Below are 20,682 nucleotides of genomic sequence, written 5' to 3'. Positions count from 1 at the left end.
CATGACTATGCTGTCACTCTGTACAACATCCTAGTGAATGTGCTAGACCAACTATGGATATATTTACTGCTGGATAAAATTCCTACTACAGCTTTCATAGAGGGGGAGGAAAAGAATTGCACCATAAGCCAATTTTATACTCAGACAGCTATTTTTATATGTTTATACTATATTTGGTAAGATACATTCAAATGGATATGTTAACATGGTTAAACTGCAGCACTTCTAAAATGTCTCATTTATTGAGCCAGGGCTGTATCTTCAGATCATAGCTATTTTCTGTGTTGATTTTGTACTTGTTAATGGTATTCCAATTTTCCAGTGTTTATTTTAATGGCTGCAATTAATGTTCTTACTGTTGAATCTTTGGTCTTGCACTACACCTCAGTGATTTGATATTTGAAGGTCTTTCTGGCATGGAGATGTGTTTTTAATGGTAATTTTAGTTCTACATAGAGCCAATGTGAAAATGGTCTGTCTCTGGTTTTCCCTCCATTGTTTGGCTCTGGAAAAAAGTGGATGGTTCTCATTTTTGATGGCTGTGCTCAGTTTTGTGGCTTTAGCTGGAATTACAGAAAGTCTTCACCCTGTGCTTCAGAAAAACCTCAGAGGAGACATTTTAAAATTATTAGCACAGATTTCAGCCTTAGTCAAAGCTTAGAATAAAAAGTTCAGAATTGATGTGATAGTCTTCAGGCTGGATCTTTTTTGCTGTTAAATGTATTGATATGTCTTCTTCAGAGTGACTAACTGCCCCTATTCCTTTGGAGAGAAAGTAGAGGAATTTTCAGGTGTGGATACAAGTGGGAGGGAACCTTGTGCCATGAGCAACTGGAAACCTCTCCTGGAGCTATGCCTAGAGTGATACTTAATGCCTCTCTATGCTGGTGGTTCACACTGGAAGCAGCTTGTCCTCCCATCATTTCATAGAATCATAGAGTCATGGAATGGTTTGGGTTGGAAAGGATCTCAAAGCCCATCTAGTTCCACCCCCCCTGCCATGGACAGGGACAACTTCCATTAGACCAGGTTGCTCCAAGCTCCATCTAGCCTGGCCTTGGATACATCCAGGGATGGGGCCTAGACACCATGACAAGGTTTGCAATGTGATTTTCACCCTTATCCTTTCCCATGTCAGTTCAGCAAGGTAATATTCCCATGGGCAGCAAAGCAGAACCCCTGGTGAGCCTGCCTGCACCTTTCTCTTCTCCTAAGGAGACATGGGAAATGAGAGATGAAGCCAATTTAAGACATGGACAGTGTTTCCACACCCACCCACCTCTCCACCTGGAGGAGGCTGCTGTCAGGTGTGTTTGGGTATGGCTGCTTTGTCCCCATGGAGAAGAAGGACCAGAGGCAACCAAAAGCAGAGCCAGAATGAGAAATGCCTCTTGTGCCCAAGCATGTTGACTTTGTGCAGGTGGGATCAGGCTTCTGCACTGTCCCTGTCACACATCCCAACATCTGCCAGGCAGGCTTTGCAGTGGCAGCAGTAGGCAGATCAGGGAATGCATGTGGTATCTGGAGTTTAGATGAGCCTCTTGAGTCTGAAAGCTTGGCCAAAAAACTCCCAGAGAACAGGCTCTCTTCCTGCTTCCAGCTGTGCCAGGAATAATAGAAGCTCTTCCTGCTAAATGTTTTGCTGCATCTAGAGCCAGTCACAGCCTGGGTCTGTGAGAGAGAAAAACGTGGAGAGTACTGAAAGAAAACGAGAAAGTAAAAGTTTACTTTCTGAATCTCAGAAATGTTTGGTTTCGTGTCAGACCTGACCTAAAGGATCAAGATAATTCTTTATTCTTTATTTTTTTAATTGCTGTTTTTTCCTCAAAATTGGAAGGAGGGGAAGAGACACTTTTACCTTTGCATAGAGTCTGTACAGTGCAACATTTCAAGTAAGTGTTTTGCTCAGTCCTGCCAGATGGTGCACAGTTCCTTGGGAGCAGAAAGAATGTAAGGAAGTTTTCAGTGTCTTTCCACCACAGGAAGGATCTGTGTGTCCCTGGTATCAAATATGGTGAGCACAAAACTTTGGTGGCCTTGAAGCTGTCCCAGGGCTTTCACTCTTGTCTGCTGCCTCTGAACTCAGTGGACACTCCTTGTCCAGGACTGGCCTTGTGCTATCAGGCAGGAGCTATTTGCAGCCTCTCTGTAATGGTCACCTCCTAAAGAGCTGCTTCAGTTTGTGAAGCAAAGGACATATGAAAGGATGTTGCAGCAAATCACGTGGCTTTAGATGACTTTAAATTGCTAGAGGGCAGGTTTAGATCAGGTACTAGGAAGAAATCCCCATGAGGGTGGTGAGGCACTGGCATATGTTGCTCAGAAAAATTGTGGCTGCTCCATCCCTGGGAGTGTTCAAGGCCAGGTTGGATGGGGCTTGGAGCATCCTGGGCTAGTGGAAAGTGTTCCTGCCCATGGCAGAGGGTGAAGCTACATGGTCTTGAAGGTCCCTTCCAACCCAAACCATTCTGTGGCCCTGATGAGAGTCCTAGCAGGGTGCCTAGCTAGCAAACTAGGATTAAAAAACACCTCCCTTCCCAAAGGCTAAGAAGCTGCCAAAGCACACAGCTGTTTGGCCCAGAGGCCTCTGGAGAAGATGATTGCAAAGAAGAGGCATATCTGGCCATCAAAATCAGCTCTGAGATCTCAGGTGACAATTGTGGAACCTCACTAAGGTTCACTGCTCTCCCCTCTAGCCCATGAAAATGTTCCTCCTGATTTAAGGAAGCTTTGGGTCAGACCTTGGACAGAGCTGGGTTTTGTGACTTCTAACTGAAAGTGTTCGTGGCTTTTTTTTTGTTTGTTTTGAATCTTCAATATCAATCATAAAAATAAGTGTATGTTGCAGTGCTGTGATAAATATTGCCCTTTCCTTCTGAGAGAAGTCCCTGATGTCTTAGACCCCTATGCAGTGTTTGTTGCTTATCCTAGAAAAATATACAGTCTTGATGCAACATTAGCCAATAATTAATGTGGTCTTAGGATGGGAAATTCTGGCATCTCCTGAATTATATATTTGATCTTTGATATGGGACTATAATTCAGTATTTTCACTTCTATAATTCAGAATTTTTACTTCTATGCAGGGATTTGTTGTAAGTGCACATTGCTTGCTCTGCTCTCTTAGTGCTCTGGGAGTGGATTTTTCAGGAAAAGCAAAGAAAAGCAAAATGTGTCCATTTGAGGAACCTTCACCTGCCTCAAAATGCTGCTCCAAATAATCTGGGATGCATGGAGGCTGAATTCAGGCCAGAAAAGGAGCTTGAGTGTGTTCCTAGCAACAGTTTGGATGAGAACAAAGTCAGAAAACTTCTTAAACTGAAATCCATGGACCTGTTTCCAGGGAAAAGCTGGGCCATAACAAGTATAGAGGGTGACTCATGAACATCTGTGGAAATTTCACACTTCCACGATCACATCATCAAACCAGCAAAATTTAGCTAGACCACGTTCGCCCCCTCAAATGTCCTAAGACTGTAAATATAACAAATTATTTAGAAAACAGAGAACCTTGTTCTGTTTAATTCAGCCCCTGCAAAGGCTGTCAATCACAGAAAAGCAATCAAAAGATATTTTCAGCTAGTTGAAGGTCAGCAGAAATATGTTTTCACTGTTATTTTGCCTTTCAGGTGCATTGCTGGATTAAAGTACTTTGCATACCTGTAACCTAACTATTACTGTAGCCACAGGAATTAGACTGCCAGAGTTCCCATTAAAAGTTTCTGCTGTTGGAAGATGAATTATCAACCACACTTTTCCAAAGAAAAAGTCTAAATTTAGCTGTTAGCGCAAAATTTATTATATTGACCTCCTTAAGAATTTCTGTTCAAGACCATAAAGATCTAAGAATAGTATAAATTATGTAATGAGCGTTAAAGTCTTCATTCCCACAAACAAATGCTTAACTATGTCCTTAATTTACCTGCATCAGTAGCTTCACAGATTTGCATCTTCTTTCTTAACTACATGTTTAAGTGGTTTGCACCATTTTAAAGGTACTTCACAGAATCATAGAATCAACCAGGTTGGAAAAGACCTCCAAGATCATCAAGTCCAACCCTACCGTGGTCACTAGACCATGGCACTAAGTGCCACATCCAGTCTCAGCTTGAAAACCTCCAGGGATGGTGAATCCACCACCTCCCTGGGCAGCACATTCCAATGCCTGAGCACTGTCTCCATAAAAAATGTCTTCCTAAATACTTCAGTGTGTATTGTTGCTGCTCATTGCAGGGATAACTTGGCATGTGCTGCCTCACTCAAAATCATAGTGGCAGTTCATGTTTTGGTGGAAAAAGCACAACTCAGAGGTCTTCCAGTTACACGAGAAGGGTAATGAGGTCTTTGTGTCTGTCATAGTGATGTTCTTCTGTTGACTTGCTGGTGCAAAGTTATAGATACCAACAGCAACAGAACAATCTTGGCACTAAAACCTTTATTCCCATGGAGAAAAATGTGTTAACTTACCATCAGCACTGCCTTGAACTCTTCTCATCTTCTCTAAAATCCTGTATCTCTGTAGTGTAACATCCTTTCTCCCCAAGCATTTTGAAGTGCAAGGGGACTCTTAGATATTTAAAAATGGTAAAGTTCTTGCAATTAAAACAGGTTTAGAATCATAAATGTAAACAGTCAGGGGTACGTTGTGCCTCCAAATGTCAGGGAAACTGTCAGACTGCACAAGGCTGATATTTCTCCATTTCCAGATCCAAGTATCACTGTGCATGAGGAGCTAGACAAGCACAGACTTGTGGGAATTGAAAAGGGATTATAGGTATGGCTCTTCAAAATATAAGTGAAGAGGAAACATGATGCTTCTTTCTTTCTTTCCATTTGAAAAGCTGAACATATTCCTAAATTGATGGCAAATATTGTTTAAATGAAACAATCATTTGTCTGCTTTGCCTCTGGAAGAAGAGGACAGAATGACTTCCTAAATGCATCTTTATTAGATACAAGAGCTATAATGGCAATCTGGGCTTAGCTGACATTCTTTATTTAAACCAAGAAGAAAGAAAATAAATGAATAATTTAGGCAATAGAGATGAATGTAAGTGCTTTCCTTGCCCTGCTCATACATATATCTTTTACTTGTGGAACTAATATGTTGCTAAGGATGTCTGCTAACACAGCTTTATCATAAAGAATGGCTAATGTTGCAGCACAGCAGCTGTAATTACACTGCAGGTGTAAAGACAACCAAGCTGGCTCTGCAGAGGAGGTTTATTTGACCAGAGCTTCAGGGGAAGATGCTACATGAGTAAGGCACAGCCATCACTAAACCTGAACTAACATCCTCACACATGCTGAGATTGTAAGTTGAGCTGATGTTGGCTTGAGGAGGGAGCTCAGTTGGATAGGACTACAACTACCTGAGAGGAGGCTGGAGTCAGGTGGGGGTTGGTCTCTTCTCCCAGGCAACCAGCAGCAGGACAAGAGGGCACAGACTCAAGCTCTGCCAGGGGAGGGTTAGGTTGGATATTAGCAAGAGATTTTTTTACAGAGAGAGTGCTCAGGCATTGGAATGTGCTGCCCAAGGAGGTGGTGGATTCACCATCCCTGGAGGTTTTCAAGCTGAGACTGGATGTGGCACTTAGTGCCATGGTCTAGTGACCAAGGTAGGGTTGGACTTGATGATCTTGGAGGTCTTTTCCAACCTGGTTGATTCTATGATTCTATGATCTTCGGGTAGTGCTCACAGCAAGCCTAAGTTTTAAGTGGTAAATTCAGATTTCAAGAGAGGAGGCTGTGACCGAAGCAATTCTCAAGTGTTTCCCCCTGCTGAGTTTAAAGACAGGTGACTGCTCACTAAGTTGACATATCACATCTTGGAATTAAATAATTTGATCCAGACATCTTATTAATGACTTGTTTCTAAAGTGAATACCTATCCACGGTTGCAAGTCACACACAAAGTCAGGGTTGGGTATGGGCCAGGCAGAGAGAAATGTCCATAACTCAGCCTCTTGCCTCTTCCTTACACTTGCAAGCTCAGTCCTTGCTTTCTGGTCTCTCTAAAACATAAATGCTCTAGGTGCATTTTGGTAGTAAGTTGTTATGTACACACTATGTGGATTTAAAGGTCTGTCAAAACCACAGTTGAATTCCCAGTATTTTATAATGATTGATTTTTCAGCCAGTTAAAGACACAGCCAAATAATTAGGTCATTTCTAGTAGAATCTATAAGCTCTGAACTGCTCTGATTATTCTTGCTGCCCAATTTCTGTAGCTTCCCCAAGGTTTTCTCAACGTAGCATGAAGAATACAAAAATCATTAAAGCAGACTTATTGATTGGGTGGAGATTTTCATTGTTATATGGAAGATTTCTTCAAGTTAAATGAAATATATTAAAGCAATACTTTAAAAAGCACAGTCTTTATGAATGCCATAAATCAGGTTCTTTTCCCATATGTTTTTCAAAACTAGGTTGACCTGGTCTTCTTCAGGACTTTAGGAAGCAGGGGACACACACCCCAACAAAATAATTTATCAAAAATTAAATTGCAGTATGACTCAGGATTTTATCATTTTCAGTAGCGAAACGGCAACTTTAGGTGGATTTTGTTGTATTAGAATGAGTAAATTGGAGTTGATCAGAAGAGTCCACACTGTAAAATTTGCTCTCACTATAATCTCTATATATTACAGATTGGTGTTTTGGTCTAAATCTTACTCATTTCATTCCTTTATTGATGCTGGAATACATATGCATCTGGAAAACATTAATAACCCTAAAGTGTTAATATCCAAATATTATGGCTATAAATAGAAGACATCATTTCATTTAAAAGTGAAATCAAAGGTCTTCTCTTGTGGAAAACTGCACAAATTCCATGCAGCAAAGCTGCTGCAGACAATAGGCTTGATGTCTCCAAGAATAACATCCCCATGCAGAGCTGCACAGATGGAAACAGCTAAAGATCAATGGTGTTGTGTGGAGAATCCTGTTGCTCTGCTCCCAGTTTGGGATGGTCACTGGAGAAAGTGGAGCCAATGGTGGAAGAAATGATTTTCTTTCATTTTCAGTCAAGTATTGGAGCAAAATGCTAATTTATTTATTTTATTTGTTTTTGTTACCAAAGTAAAAGAAGAAAAGATCTTTAAGGATTTGGTAAATTAGTGAAGTTGCAGCTTAAATTCTAGTTCACCTCCACAGAAAGCAGAGAACGTTAGGCATTCTCCTACTAATTAAATAACAGTTTAAAAAAGTGAATTCCTGGGTACTATTGAATTGATGGCAAAGATCCTAATGATTTCACTGGAAGTATAAGGCTTGAGCACATTGGGAAAGGACAGTGTGTTGTGAACATCTTGCCCAGTTTTCCTGAGGAGTATCTGTCCTGCCTGTGGTATCTAGCCCCTGCCTGCTCACACAGCCTAGTCTTGCTTTCACTGACAACTCCTGCTAAATTGAGCACTTCATAACATTGGCCTGGTAATCTGATGCATTCACAGACAACACAAATAATTCATCCTTGCAAAATAAAGAGCAGTCAGGCATCTTTATCTGAGATCCATATGAACATTTCTGGGTCTATTATTAGACTTCGTTCTCTCTAGAAACAGAGATAATAACCACCAATATACACAGGGAATATTTTTTCAGCCTGTTAATAACCATCTAAATCCACAGGCAACCCAGGAATATTGCAGCTTTATAGTACATTAATAATATTTCAGTCTGACTAAAACCAAATCCACTTTTTATACATGCACTGGCAGGTACATGTCACTCTGGGTAACCTCAGCCAGGCCTGACAGGCTCCAAAACAGTGCATTTCCTACAGGTGTCATGAAAATTTGTTCTCTGCAGAGCAGAGAGAAAGGCAGATAGAGATTGTGGGTCAGTCTGCATCCTATGGAGCAGGGATGTGCTGCCTGCACATGGGGTAGCTCCATAAACCTTTGCTGGTTTGCTAGCAGAGGAGACCCTGTGAAATTTGGAAGAGACAAACCTTCAGTGGGTCTGATGCTGATGCAACTGGCTCTGCACTCTGAGGGAAACTGGGAGGTGATTCTCCCTCTGCTCTGCTTTTGTGAGACCACACCTGGAGTGCTGCTCACAGTTCTGGTGTCCTCAACATAAGGAGGATGTGGAACTGTTGGAGCAAGGTCGGAAGAGGTCATGAAGCTGATCAGAGAACTGGAGCACCTTCCCTACAAGGATAGGCTGAAATGCAACTGGCTCTGCACTCTGAGGGAAACTGGGAGGTGATTCTCCCTCTGCTCTGCTTTTGTGAGACCACACCTGGAGTGCTGCTCACAGTTCTGGTGTCCTCAACATAAGGAGGATGTGGAACTGTTGGAGCAAGGTCGGAAGAGGTCATGAAGCTGATCAGAGAACTGGAGCACCTTCCCTACAAGGATAGGCTGAAAAGGTTGGTTCAGCCTGGCCTGGAGAAGAGAAGGTTGTGTAGAGATCTCAGAGCAATCTGCCAGGAGTTGAAGGGGCTCCAGGGAAGATGCAGAGGGATCTGTGTTAGGAACTGCAGGGATAGGACAAGGAGCAATGGGGAGAAATCGAGAAAGAAGTTTAGATTAGATATTAGGCAGAAGTTTTCCCTGTGAGGGTGGTGAGACACTGGCCCAGGTTGCCCAGGGAGGCTGTGGCTGCCCCAACCCTGGCAGTGTTCACAGCCAGGTTGGCTAAAGCCTTGAGCAACCTGCTCTGGTGGGAGGTGTCCCTGCCCAGGGCAGGGGGTTGGGGCTGGATGATCTCTAAGATCCATTCCAATCTCTTAACATAGTATGAAACATACTATACCATTTTCTCCTTTTGTTTATAACTCCTAGATGTACCTGTAGATTGCCCCTTAGCTTTGTTAGGTACAGCAGAAACACTGGAGTCAAGGATATTGTATGAACTGAGCATGTAAAAACAATTTGCTTTTATTTTCAGCTCCTGGGTAGTTCTAGGTAACTTTTTATTGCCTGGGAAGGGTGGGATGGTTCACAGAAGAAAATCAATGTGCAAAAGTATTCTCAGGATTATACCATGAGATTGATTTCCAAACCTGTCTTGAGGACCAAACTTGTTAAAGAAAGTCAGGCAGCTCCCAGCTATGTAATTTGCTCCCAGTAGAGATCTGTCAGAGTCTGAGACTTCTTCCAGTCAAAGTATGATGAAAGATGAAACACTTTATAAGGAAATGCTTTTAAAACAATCAGCCAATGAAACCAAAATCCTCCCAGCTATTCCTTCCTCTGCCTTTGCTTATACATCCTGTCTCTTTTCTGGTTTGGATAATTAAATCAAAAGCTCTTTGAAATGAGGAACTGTCTGTTATGTAAGACTAAGATCACTGTTGGTACTTTAGATTATTTTTGAGCATTTGTCTTTACTGCCTGTGATGGAGATATTTGGCCTTGGATTTGTGCAAGACCTTTCCTAAGGATGAACGAAGAAATATTAGCATCAATTGACAGCATGTAAGATTTTTCCTGAGGGATTTGAGGTTGTTGTGAACTATGGAGGAGCATGGGAAATCTCATATGTCTTGCCAGTTTTTGCACAGTAATGCAAAACAACACCTGAGAGTTAGACATGGCCAGCTGAAATTCTCAGGTACATTCTCAAGCCCTGGCACAGTTGCCCAGGGCAGTGGTGGAGTCCCCAGCCCTGGAGAGATTTAACAGATACGCAGATGTGACACTTGGAGACATGGTCAGTGGTGGCAGTGGCTGGACTGGACTCAAGTGAGGTCACACCAGCACAGAGCAGAGCAGGACAAGGCCCTCCCTTGACCAGTTGGCAATCCTGTGCCTGATGCACCCCAGGCCATGGTTGGCTCTCCTGGCTGCCAGAGCACACTGCTGGCTCATATCCAACTTGCCATCAACCAGGAATCCCAGGTCCCTTTCCACAGCACAGCTCTCCAGCCTCTCCTTCCCCAGTCTTTCCATGTTTCCAGGGTTGTCCCATCCCAGGTGCAGAATCTGGCACTTGCCTTCATTTAACTTAATTCAGTTAGTGATTTCCAAGTCCTATAATTTGCTGAGGTCTCTCTGCAGAGTCTCTCTGCCTTTGAGGGAGTCAACAGCTCCTCCCAATTCAGTACCATCTGCAAGTTTCTTTTGACACAGTAATGCAAAACTTAGTCTATCCTACCAAGTATCCAACACTTCTTTCCACCTCTGCCCCACACAGACTTTTCAATCCCAGCTGGCACTGACTTCAAGGCCAGGTTGGATGGGGCTTGGAACAACTGTTCTAGTGGAATGTGTCCCTGCCCATGACAGGGGTTGGAACTAAATGGTCTTTAAGGTTCCTTCCAACCCAAACCATCCTGTGATTCTATGAATTAGGGCCTCTAAATTGTGCTCTGCTGTGCACCCTAAGTGTCTCTCTGTGCTTTTGTTCACCTCCTGTGAAACACTGAGGGTGGGCTATCCCCACCTCACCACGGTCCTTTGAGGATAAATATGCTAAACATTGCAAGGAACTTAAATACCAACGTGCCTGGGGTCACTTTAGAGCAAAACCTTTTCCTGAGAATCATGAAATTGACTTTTCCCAACATCTTATCTTCCAAAGCCAGAGCTCCAGGCACTAGTTAGCTGCTAAAATAATGGCATCTGCTTTGCTTTCTTCAAGGTTTTGCAGAATTTGAGGCTTAGAGAGGTGGCCCCTTGCTTCAAAATTGCTGCCTTTGTGCTTAGTTACTCCCTCTGCAGGGCTTGGCTCTCTGGCCCCCCCCAGACCTCTGTAACAGATGCTATTGTGCAAGGGGAAGGACTGTGATTGAAGTTTCCAGAACAGATTTTAATGAGAAACATAACTTCATACAGTAGCTTGGAATGAGTACAGGGAGAGGGGGGAATAAAAGCAAAACAGGAGATGAAAAAGCACAAAAAAACCAAAATAAAAGGGCGTTTTACTGGTGTTCTGTACTGAAAATCACTTGACAGGAAATACTGTGTATATCCATGAAAAACTGAAGCCCATAGCAAGCAGCAGTAAGTATCTGAGCCCCTAAAAATGGTGTAAATCTGCATTGCCTCATTGATTTTCTGAGAGCTGCCATTTCTCATTGACCTCAGCACTGCCGTGCTCATTTATCCCAGCGAGGACCTCAGCCAGCTTGGCACTCCTGAGCTCCAGGAACTCTGAATACTTGTTTGTTTTGAGTTGGTTTGTTTTTTTCCAGTTTAATTAACATTTAATCAATCTTTTGTTTTGCAGATTGTCCTCCACTTGGTCTAGAGACATTAAAAATTACTGACTTCCAGCTCCATGCCTCCACAGCAAAGCGTTATGGCCTGGGGGCCCACAGAGGAAGGCTTAATATTCAGGTAACATCAATTTTTTTCTCCTAAGTGGGAGAATGGCTTCAGGTTGTTCTGTTGTATAAAGAGAACCAATGGATAGTTATCTGTTCTGACTACTTTGTCAGCTCATGTAATTCAAATGAAGGGGAAACACTGGAGTTAGAGAAGTGAGTAAGGTTGATGGATAACCTTTAGATTCGTGGGGTTAGTTAGAAAAATCTCCAAACTTAGCTTGTGGAGGGTGCAAATCCAAACAGATGTCTATGAGCAAGCAAAGGTGGAAGCAGCTCCCTTCCCAGCTTCAGGAAATCATCCCAGCTCCCTTTAACAATTGGCCCAGAAGAAGCTCACACAGCAAGTTGCTTTTTATTGTTCTTTGCTTGTAGTTAATGGCAATGGTTAACTGCAAGTGTGTTTTCAAGTGAAGCCCTTTCCCCAAGGCAGTTTTGCAGAGGGAATGGCTGTGCTCCCCACAAATTCTTCAGTTCAGAAGTCACTAGCATACAATCTTGTTTAGCTTCTTTTGTTTAATATTAAAAATGTGTTTAGGTGCCTTGCAGGATCAAATTCCATTTGCCCATTTCTTGCATTTCTGTTTTCCACTTGATTAAGTGCTGCTTTCTGCATTGCAATATTTTCCAGAATAAGAATGTTACTTTGCATAATGAAGTACAACATTTAAAACTCAGAGTCAGAAACAGGATACTAGCACCAAGTCAGCAGTGAAAACTCTCTATAGTTTATTTAATTTCTTGCTTATCTTTTATTATTAGACACTCCATATGATTTTTTTCCTCCAGCTGAAGAAGTTTGCTAATTAGAGAGCGAAGACTGGAGCTGGAGGGATGTGTCTCACCTGCAGCCTTCGTATTTAATGCCTTTTGAGATCCCAGTGAGGTGTTTTGCTCCTTTACTTGATATTCTCTGCTAGGAATAAAACCCTCCTGAACACAGAAATGCTATTCAGATTGGTTCTAGAGGAATGCTTAATTATTTTCTTCCAGTTTGTTTATATAGTGGCATAAGACCAGGACTGTGGTGTAAACCTCAGCATTCTCTGTTGGTTGTGGTTACTTACTTTTCATGTTGCTGTTAAGTTCAATCTATTTAAACACAAGAATGACCATTCTGGTTTAGACCAGGAGTCCATCTAGTCCTGTCATCACCAGTAATTCTGTGTTAAAATAAATAGAGGCCTAAGAGTCTTACCTATGGATGATATTTCCTCTAAATATAGTCCAAGTCTCTAGCAGAAGCCAAGGGGACAATCTTTTGCTGGGAAAAAGCAGAAGCAAAGTGCCACCCAGCTCATCCTGAGAGCTCCCAGGGCTTGATTAGACCAAATATGATCTAGAGCCTTTACCCCTACCGAAATCTGCTGTGTCCAGGGCTTGATTAGACCAAATATGATCCAGAGCCTTCACCCCTACCGAAATCTGCTGTGCACACTATAGATAGAGTAATTCCCTAAACCCCTTGAGCACTTAGGGTTACTAGTGTGGCTGGCAGTGTTGAAAGTGTGGGCTTGCCTTTATTTTTCTTTAGACACTGTTTTCATTGGGATTAGTTAAAAGTGAAGAGCACTGAAATATTGCAGAGACACTTAGAATCCACAGATCCTTGTCACTTGGGTTTCAGTGCCCCTGTCACTAGGGTTCCAGTGCCCCTGTCACTTGGTTTCTGTCCTTTATTTCCCTTTGCAAGAAGATTCCTGAATTTCAGTCACAGTTCGAAGGTATGTGCTTCTAACCAAGAACAGGAACTACAGGGGACTGACATGTCAGATGGGTAATGAGGTCCCTGGTGGTTTCTGTTTGCTGCTCAGAAGAGCAGGTTGCAGCCTGCTGGGGAAAGGCAAAAGGCACTGGTATTTAAGCTGCTGTGTTTTCATGCTGTTTAGCGCTGCGCATGAAGATAAACATTTGGCCCAAGTCAGAGAGACTCCTAGAGGCTGATGTGCCACGGAGGTTCTGTGAACATGCTGTGCTGTGTGTATGGTGATGAGCAATTTTATGGGCTGCTGCCCTTGTTCAATGATCTGGGTATCAGCACAGTGAGGCACAACATTCATGTGACTGCTGAGTTCCTCCCTGAAATAAGACAAAATCCTCTCTCTGCCTAACCTCATCATCTGATGGGAAGTCAGCTGAGAAGCTCAGGGCTCTCCCCAGGTAACTGGCACTACCTCAGTTCGTAGGGAATTTGCAGAATAATGAAGTCTTTCAAAGACTTCTGAGGGTTTTGCTGTTTTGTTTAGATGATTTGAAGCATGTGAAAAGATTCAGTCGCTGTGTGCTTTATTCTGAATAAGGACAGGCCTAGCAGAACTGGATAAGACCTTCTAGGATCTGCTTCTCTTGTGCCCCTGCACTGTATGGGACCTGATTTTGATTCTGGTCCTGTATGAATGTGACAATTAAGCTGGGATCTCCTGAGGGCAGGAGCAATGCTGCTAGAGCCCTCTATTTTGGAGATCTGGCCTGCAACTGCAGCAGTGGCACTACTAGTAGTAATTTGACATCAGCGCAGGAAAAATCATGCCATAAAATAATATTAATTGAGGTGCTTTGCCTTCAGGGATAAAAGCCATTAGTATTTGTCACTTGAACAATAATTAACAATGGTTAAAACCTGGAATAATTAGTCAAACTATGTTTCTTTCCCTTCCCCGTTTTCCTTGTTGGAGAAGTCCAATCAGCACAGAAGATTAACCAAGTAATGCAATTGTGTGTGTAAACATATGCAAACGTGTAAGGGAGAGCTAACAGTGCTCTGTCAGTACCTAAAGGGGCTCCAAGAGACCAGAAAGGGACTTTGGACAAGGGCCTGGAGTGACGGGACAAGGGGGAATGACTTCCCACTGCCAGAGGGCAGGGAGGGATGGAATTCCTCCCTGTGAGGTGCTGAGGCACTGGCACAGGTTGCCCAGAGAAGCTGTGGCTGCTCCATCCCTGGGAGTGTTCCAGGCCAGGTTGGATGGGGCTTGGAGCAACCTGGGCTGGTGGAAGGTGTCCCTGCCCAGGGCAGGTGGATGGAACGAGATGATCTTTAAGGTCACTTCCAACCCAAACCATTCTGTGATTCCATGGTTGCTTTTCCATTTCTTTGTTTCATATGTTCCTAGGGAAAAACTCCACTATGAAAACACAAGTGAAAGACAAAATTACTGAAATTCTGCTTCCAGCCTGTGTGCTTTAGTTCTTCCCTACTGGCTCTGGTTGCTATAAATACCTGTGATGAGTAATGCTTTTATTTTTTCCCTCCCAAACTTCCTGTGGTAAAGTAATGTTTGTGATCATCCTGCTGGCAGTGGAGAATTTAAGCAGAGGTGGTTTGATATTTGGCATATTTTTACTGCTGCTCCAGCTGCCTTGTGGCAGAAGTCTATTTCTTTCTTCATTTGAATAATTTTAGGCAGTGATATCTCTCTCCTCATTATAGAATGAGGCTTTTAGAACAGTGGTAATGTGAACAAGTGTTTGTTCCGTCTTGCACATCTCTCATTTGGAAGAGAAACATGAATTAAAATCTGAAGTCATATTATTTGTAAAGGAATTGTAACCTTTATCTTAGTTTCTGGGTCCATAATATGCAGCTGATTTGATTTAGCTGAATTACAATTTTCAGCTTTCATGCTTATAGATAACTTATTCTCAAGTGACAGAAAAAAAGTCTCTTTTTCTCTGTCAGAAAGGTATTTTTTCATAAGGCACTGAATATTAAGAAATATTTTTGCATTTGGCTGCAAGTGAAATACAAACTGGGTTAGATTTTGAGTTACTCTTGAAAATTCAGTGAGGGTTTGTTTAAGACCTAGCCCTTACTTCCAGCTTTCATTAGCTCCTTCAGTCTTCTACTTAGAAAGATAAATTATCCATGTCATAACTTGAATCTATTATTTCCACTAGTTCAATATAGAACTTTTTAATTTGTCTTACTGAGGAAAGGTGTCTTGATCTATACTGTTTGATAGAATATTTGGTTATAATTGTTCTCATCTTTTAGGATAGAACATTTTGAAAAGAGATTTCATAGGAATTCTAATTACTACATATTTGATTGAGTTTGTTGATTTTATAGAGGTAGTTTTTTGAAGTGGCCAAAGGGCAAATTTGCAACCTCAAACAGCTAAAGAAAACAATGCAGACTTGAAGCTTGAAAAGAGAAGTTGTAACATAAATTTCTTGAGATTTTTTTCTTCAGAAACATTTCTAAAAAGAACTCATTGATTAAACTCCTCTTTTTCAAGTAGTACTCTGTGCTAGTCATACACAAACACCTGCTTCTTTTTACCTAGTGAAAACATTCTTTTAGCTTCAGAGAAGCTGATGTCAGAAAATAAGAGAGCAGGATGAAAATGTAGCATGTTTGCTGCTTTTATTTCCTTTTTTAAATGCCTTCTTTGCCCCTATTTAAGGACATAATATTTTAAGCTGTGGACAACTAAGACTCCCCATATTTGATATGCAGCTTATGCTTCACTTTATTTAAATCCAGTTGAAACCATGGAGACTTGAGGATGTAATTTAGCTTGTTTGGGGGTTTATTTCAAATAAGCTCTTTTTTCTTTCTTCTGCTTCTCTCTTCTCACTGTAAAGTGGAGGAGAGGTCTGATGAACATCCCACCAATGGGAAATATCCTCAGCTTGATAAGGACCAAGGATCCCACTGAAGCAAAGAGAGATATGGCTACTTGGTCTGCAGGAACTGGTGGAATTTCACCAGTGTGAAAAGAATTAGGATGTTGGTTCAAGGTGCTCTGGAGATCTTAACACTTCCTGGCAAGCATTGGTTTGAAAGCCTAAGGCTACTTCAACTTCCATCTCAGTTTAAAATGCATTGAAACCTTTTCTTAGAAAGGGTTATAACTCAGGTCAGTAATCATATTTGTAGTCTCATGTTTTCCTGTTGTTCAGTTCTCCTTGAGGAATTTATCTTCAATTCTTAATAGAGATTTTCTCTGCATCTTGTACTTCGGCTTTTATACAAATTTCACTTTGAAATATCAGAGCTAATACATAGAAATAGGTGGCTTAATTTAATTTTGGTAGGTGTAGGAAAATAAATCATTTTTTAGCTGTCCTGTCTCAGATTTGCATACCTGTGAAAACAAGAAGTTTTAGGAATTGAATCCTGCCTGGTTTTGCAGCACTTCCCTCAGATACCATCAGAGTCCCCTTGGGCAAAGGGATTAACCATTGAATCCTCTCTGAATTAGACCCACTCAATGCCCATTTGGGTAGAAACAGTCTGTAAAACTCTTCATTTTCATCTGGGAAATATTTAAGGGTATCCATTCTTGGAATTGCATAGGTAGCAAAGATAAATCCACATAAACCACAGCTGAAAAATCATAAAAATATATGTAGCCTCAGAGGCCCATATGGCTAAGCTTCTGTGCTCTCCATGGCAGGATCTAGCTTGGTGCCAAACATTTCCTGGGCTTTAGTAGGAAAATAAATCTCTGAAGACCTCGGATGCAATGTGTTATTAAATGCTATTTCAGATTTATTTGGAAAGAGGCTTACTCAAAATTCCTTCAGCTATTTCTTTGGAAATGCTGAGGAGGCTGTTTGTGGTGGGTTTGCCAACATAAATTGGGATGTAGATCAGTACTCAAGTTGGAGTACAGCTCATTCCTGGATTTGTAACCTTTGCCACCCTAGTGATGCAAATTAATCATTCTGGTATGCAAAATCGGTGGGAAGTAATATGCCTGTTTTTATATGCTCTCCACTCTCCTTTGCTGCTTCCAGGTGAAAGGATTCAGCACTGATCAGTATTTACATGGGTTGGAGCTGTTTTTTTAGAACTTTCAAACCTCTGAAGACCACGTAGATAATTAGCTGTGGATAGAGGCTCTGTCAGGCCATAGGCACAGACAGGTGAAGAGGCTGAAGATCTGTTTATTCTTTTGGACTCGAATTTATATGTAAGGATCCATAATTTTTCAAGGGACTGTGCAGAATTTCCCTCCCTGCTTTGTGTAAGGAAATATTTGGTGAGAATGACAGTCTCAAGGGTCTTCAACTAATGCCAGAAGAGTAAGTGGGACGAATGATGACTTCATGTGTTCTTTTCTTTTTGCCATGAAATACCTTCAGTTTCTTGGTTCTGATTTATAGCCAGCTTTGCCTTCTTTTCAGGCAGGTGTTAACGAAAATGATTTTTATGATGGTGCTTGGTGTGCAGGAAGAAATGACCCTTATCAGTGGATTGAAGTAGATGCTCGAAGGCTAACAAAATTCACTGGAGTCATCACACAAGGAAGAAACTCTCTCTGGTCGTAAGTACATACCAACTTTTCTCCATGAGATTTTGAGCTTTCAGACCTAGGAATTCATGGTGTGGGGTGGTTTGGTTCTTCAAGGATAAAAGAAAGAATGGAAATGCTGTGACATCAAGTGATTGAATGGAGGAACTGTAAAAGGCAATGTGCTTTTATGTGGCATAAAATACAAGTCTGAGGGTAGCCAACTTCTTTAGTCATTATCTACACTTGGCAAAGGAATCAACATGATTCCCTCAGACTTGTGCCTTTATACTCACTTATACTGCCTCATTCTCTTCCAATATTTAACTTGGTTAGTTTAGGTACTAGTTTTGGGATTTTAGCATAATCACTCACCTGTGAGATTTCTTAATCCCTAGGCAATCACCAAGTGATTAGTAAAATTCCGGAACATGATTTTTAAACAAGCGGTTAAAACAAACTTCAGAGCTCGACTCTTTCCTTCTAAAGAGGAATTTATAGTGTAACAAAAAGACCCAAGAACCAGTGGTATATGTGTTGACCAAGACTGCAGTGTTTGGTAGTATGATGTTGTGCTGTGTTTATGGATGCTAAGAAGACTCCATGCAGAACAAGTTTGCTTGCTAAAAAGCTTTGAGGATGGAGTGCTTGCCATCAATAAGTTGGTTGCCTTGTTGCATTGGTCTAAGGAGTCAATCCAGCCACAAATAGCCCAGGAATTCAGCTTTGGTCTGATAGTGCTGCCCACTTCCAGCAATGAAAACGTTTTTGAGCTTTCTGGCTCCTACTTGTGCTAGAGAACAAGTACATGGCACTGTTTTGCACAGACTTTTGTGCATTAAGTCCTTTGTGACCTGTCTCTGGGTATAGACACTCAGATTGCTCTGTAACACATCTCTGCCCTCATTCACACTGGCTGTAGAGAAGGGATACAGGATCAGCTGGCAGGAACAGGAACTGGAGGGGATGGTTTGGGGTTTTTTTTCCTGATCTTTACAGTGTTTGTTCAGTCTCTTTATTTCTCATTGAGTCTCACTGCATCATGTGAGTAAATAATCTCACTTGTGCTGCTGGATATTTTGGCCAAGTATGCAGGAGAAGCACAGCCCTAGATCCATTCTGGTCAGATCTCTCTCTGAAGAGAATGAATGTGCCATGTAATTAAAGGCAAACCAGAAAAATGCCACTACATCTAAGAAAAAGAATTTTTTTCTTTCCACAGTTTAATTTTCAGTGGGATTTCTAAATTTCATTTAACGTGGCGGTGGGAGTAGGAACCGTTTTGGCAATATGGTTTCTATATTTATCCCACATTGTTCTGTGTTAGGTAGATAATTACTGTGGCAAAGTCTTAATTCTTCTCTGTATTCATCCTCTTGACATTGCTGTTCCTATCAACACCAGTGCTGCACTGCTTCATCCTGTCCTACTGCTATTTTTAGTTCAGCTCTGTAGCGAGTTTACAGCAGGACTTGACACACTATTTATAGCTGATATTCACAGACATCTTTTTTTTCGTTGGTTGGGTTTTAAATTATTGAATCTTTTGCAAGATTCAGCCTCTTTCCCCAGAAAGTGTTGGTGGGCAGAACCCTGAGGGTCTGCAGGAAGAGCAGGGTTGGTGCTGAGAGGACAAGACCAAGCTCCTCCTGGATTGCTGCTTGGATTTGAGGGAAAACAGGTCCATTTCTGCCTGATAGGAGCAAAGATGGTTTCTGCTGGACTAGCTGTACTCTGGGCCAGAGTAATACCTCCTGGAAAACACATCCTCTAAGACTGAACTGTGCCCCATGGAAGGGCCAGGAGAGTGGGGAGAACTAGTCCCAGGAAGGGGTGACCTCATTCCATACCTACACAAAGGAAAAAAAAAAGGCATAGAAACAGGAGACTTTTCCTGTCGGGGTCTGGTGGTTCCATCCCACTTGGTGTCTCCTGATATAGCTTTGACAGTGGGACTGACTTCCCTAGAATCAACATAATTTTTTCCTCTCCTCATCAGGTTGGGCAGATGAAATCAGTGTAGTTGATGTTTATGTGTTCTTCTTCTGCATGTGTAACTCCCTAGATTTTAAAAATAACTTGATACTCCCTGAGGTACCAAAGTAGATGTTCATGCTTTCCGAAGAGTTTAGGCTGATGTATGCAGCTCTCATCTGGGCCAAGAGTGGTGTCCTGGGGTTTCCAGAGTCTCAGCACCTCGGGACATCATACCCAGGAAGATGGCAGATGCTGCTTTCTGAATTAATCATGTTGCTGCACCTGAAGGACGAGGATCTCCTTGGAGCTTCTGTACTGATTCCTCCAGCTGTGAAGTGAGAGGAAAGGAAAATAAAACCCACCGTGAAACCTTGGTGTGAAGAAGAGCTGTGCAAAGGGAAATTCCATCCAGACAACTGTAGAGACCCTGAGCTTGGAGCAAGAATTGCCTTGGTTCAGATGGTTCAGAGGCACTGGGGGAAGCTTTGGTACTTGTGGCAAATTGGGAAAACAATGTCCTGACTGGAGCCATGGGGATTTCATACAGTGAATTGACTCCTATAAGTCAGTCCAGGAGAAACAGGGGGATAGGACTTTTATTGGGGTGAGCTGCTTCTTTTGTGGCTCTTTTGCTTTAATGGGCACTAGAAACAGAGTAGCCTCATTAGCTTCTTTCCCTTATATTCTTCCCTTATGCTGACTGTGATGGTATCAAAAAAGATTGTTTATGATATGAAAGTTAGTACAAAAAGATGCCATTCTGTTACCTGAGGCTCTTTCCCAACTTCATAAGGTATTGTGACAAGAATAGAGTGTTTTCATGACAGATGGAAACATATGTCAGAGAATAATCTTATTGTAGGTAGGAGAGCCAAAAAAACACCTCTCTGATCTGTGTTGTATTAGAGGCAAAAGTCTGCCAAGCTGGGGAGCCAAGGCAAGGTTTTTATTTAGTCCAAAGCCTTGGAGACTTCCCAGCATTATATATTAAAAACAATATTAGTAAAGAAAAAAAAAACAAACCAAAAAGGAAGGAACTGAAAGAGAGTAGATTTAGATGGGATATTAGGAAGGAATTCTTATTTGTGAGGGTAGTGAGGCACTGGCACAGGTTGCCCAGAGAAGCTGTGGCTGCCCCAACCCTCAAAGTATTCCAGGCCAGGTTGGATGGGGCTTGGAACA

General features: G+C 41.9%; 1 protein-coding gene across 1 annotated transcript in view; it reads left to right on the top strand.

Moving 5' to 3' along the window:
• LOC103812244 (inactive carboxypeptidase-like protein X2) overlaps window positions 1–17,560 on the top strand; it is a 31,776-nt gene extending 14,216 nt beyond the window's left edge. The window contains exons 2-3 of the mRNA XM_009085253.1: window positions 11,185–11,294; window positions 17,417–17,560. Of these exons, the coding sequence (XP_009083501.1) occupies window positions 11,185–11,294; window positions 17,417–17,560 (254 nt within the window). The remainder of the gene's footprint in view (window positions 1–11,184; window positions 11,295–17,416) is intronic.
• The last annotated feature ends 3,122 nt before the right edge of the window (window positions 17,561–20,682 follow it).

This window comes from Acanthisitta chloris, unplaced genomic scaffold (genome assembly GCF_000695815.1).
Source record: "Acanthisitta chloris isolate BGI_N310 unplaced genomic scaffold, ASM69581v1 scaffold4982, whole genome shotgun sequence".
NCBI classification, from domain to species: domain Eukaryota; kingdom Metazoa; phylum Chordata; class Aves; order Passeriformes; family Acanthisittidae; genus Acanthisitta; species Acanthisitta chloris.
The sequence above is the reverse complement of the archived record's forward strand: the minus strand, read 5'-3'. Positions and strand labels throughout refer to the sequence as shown.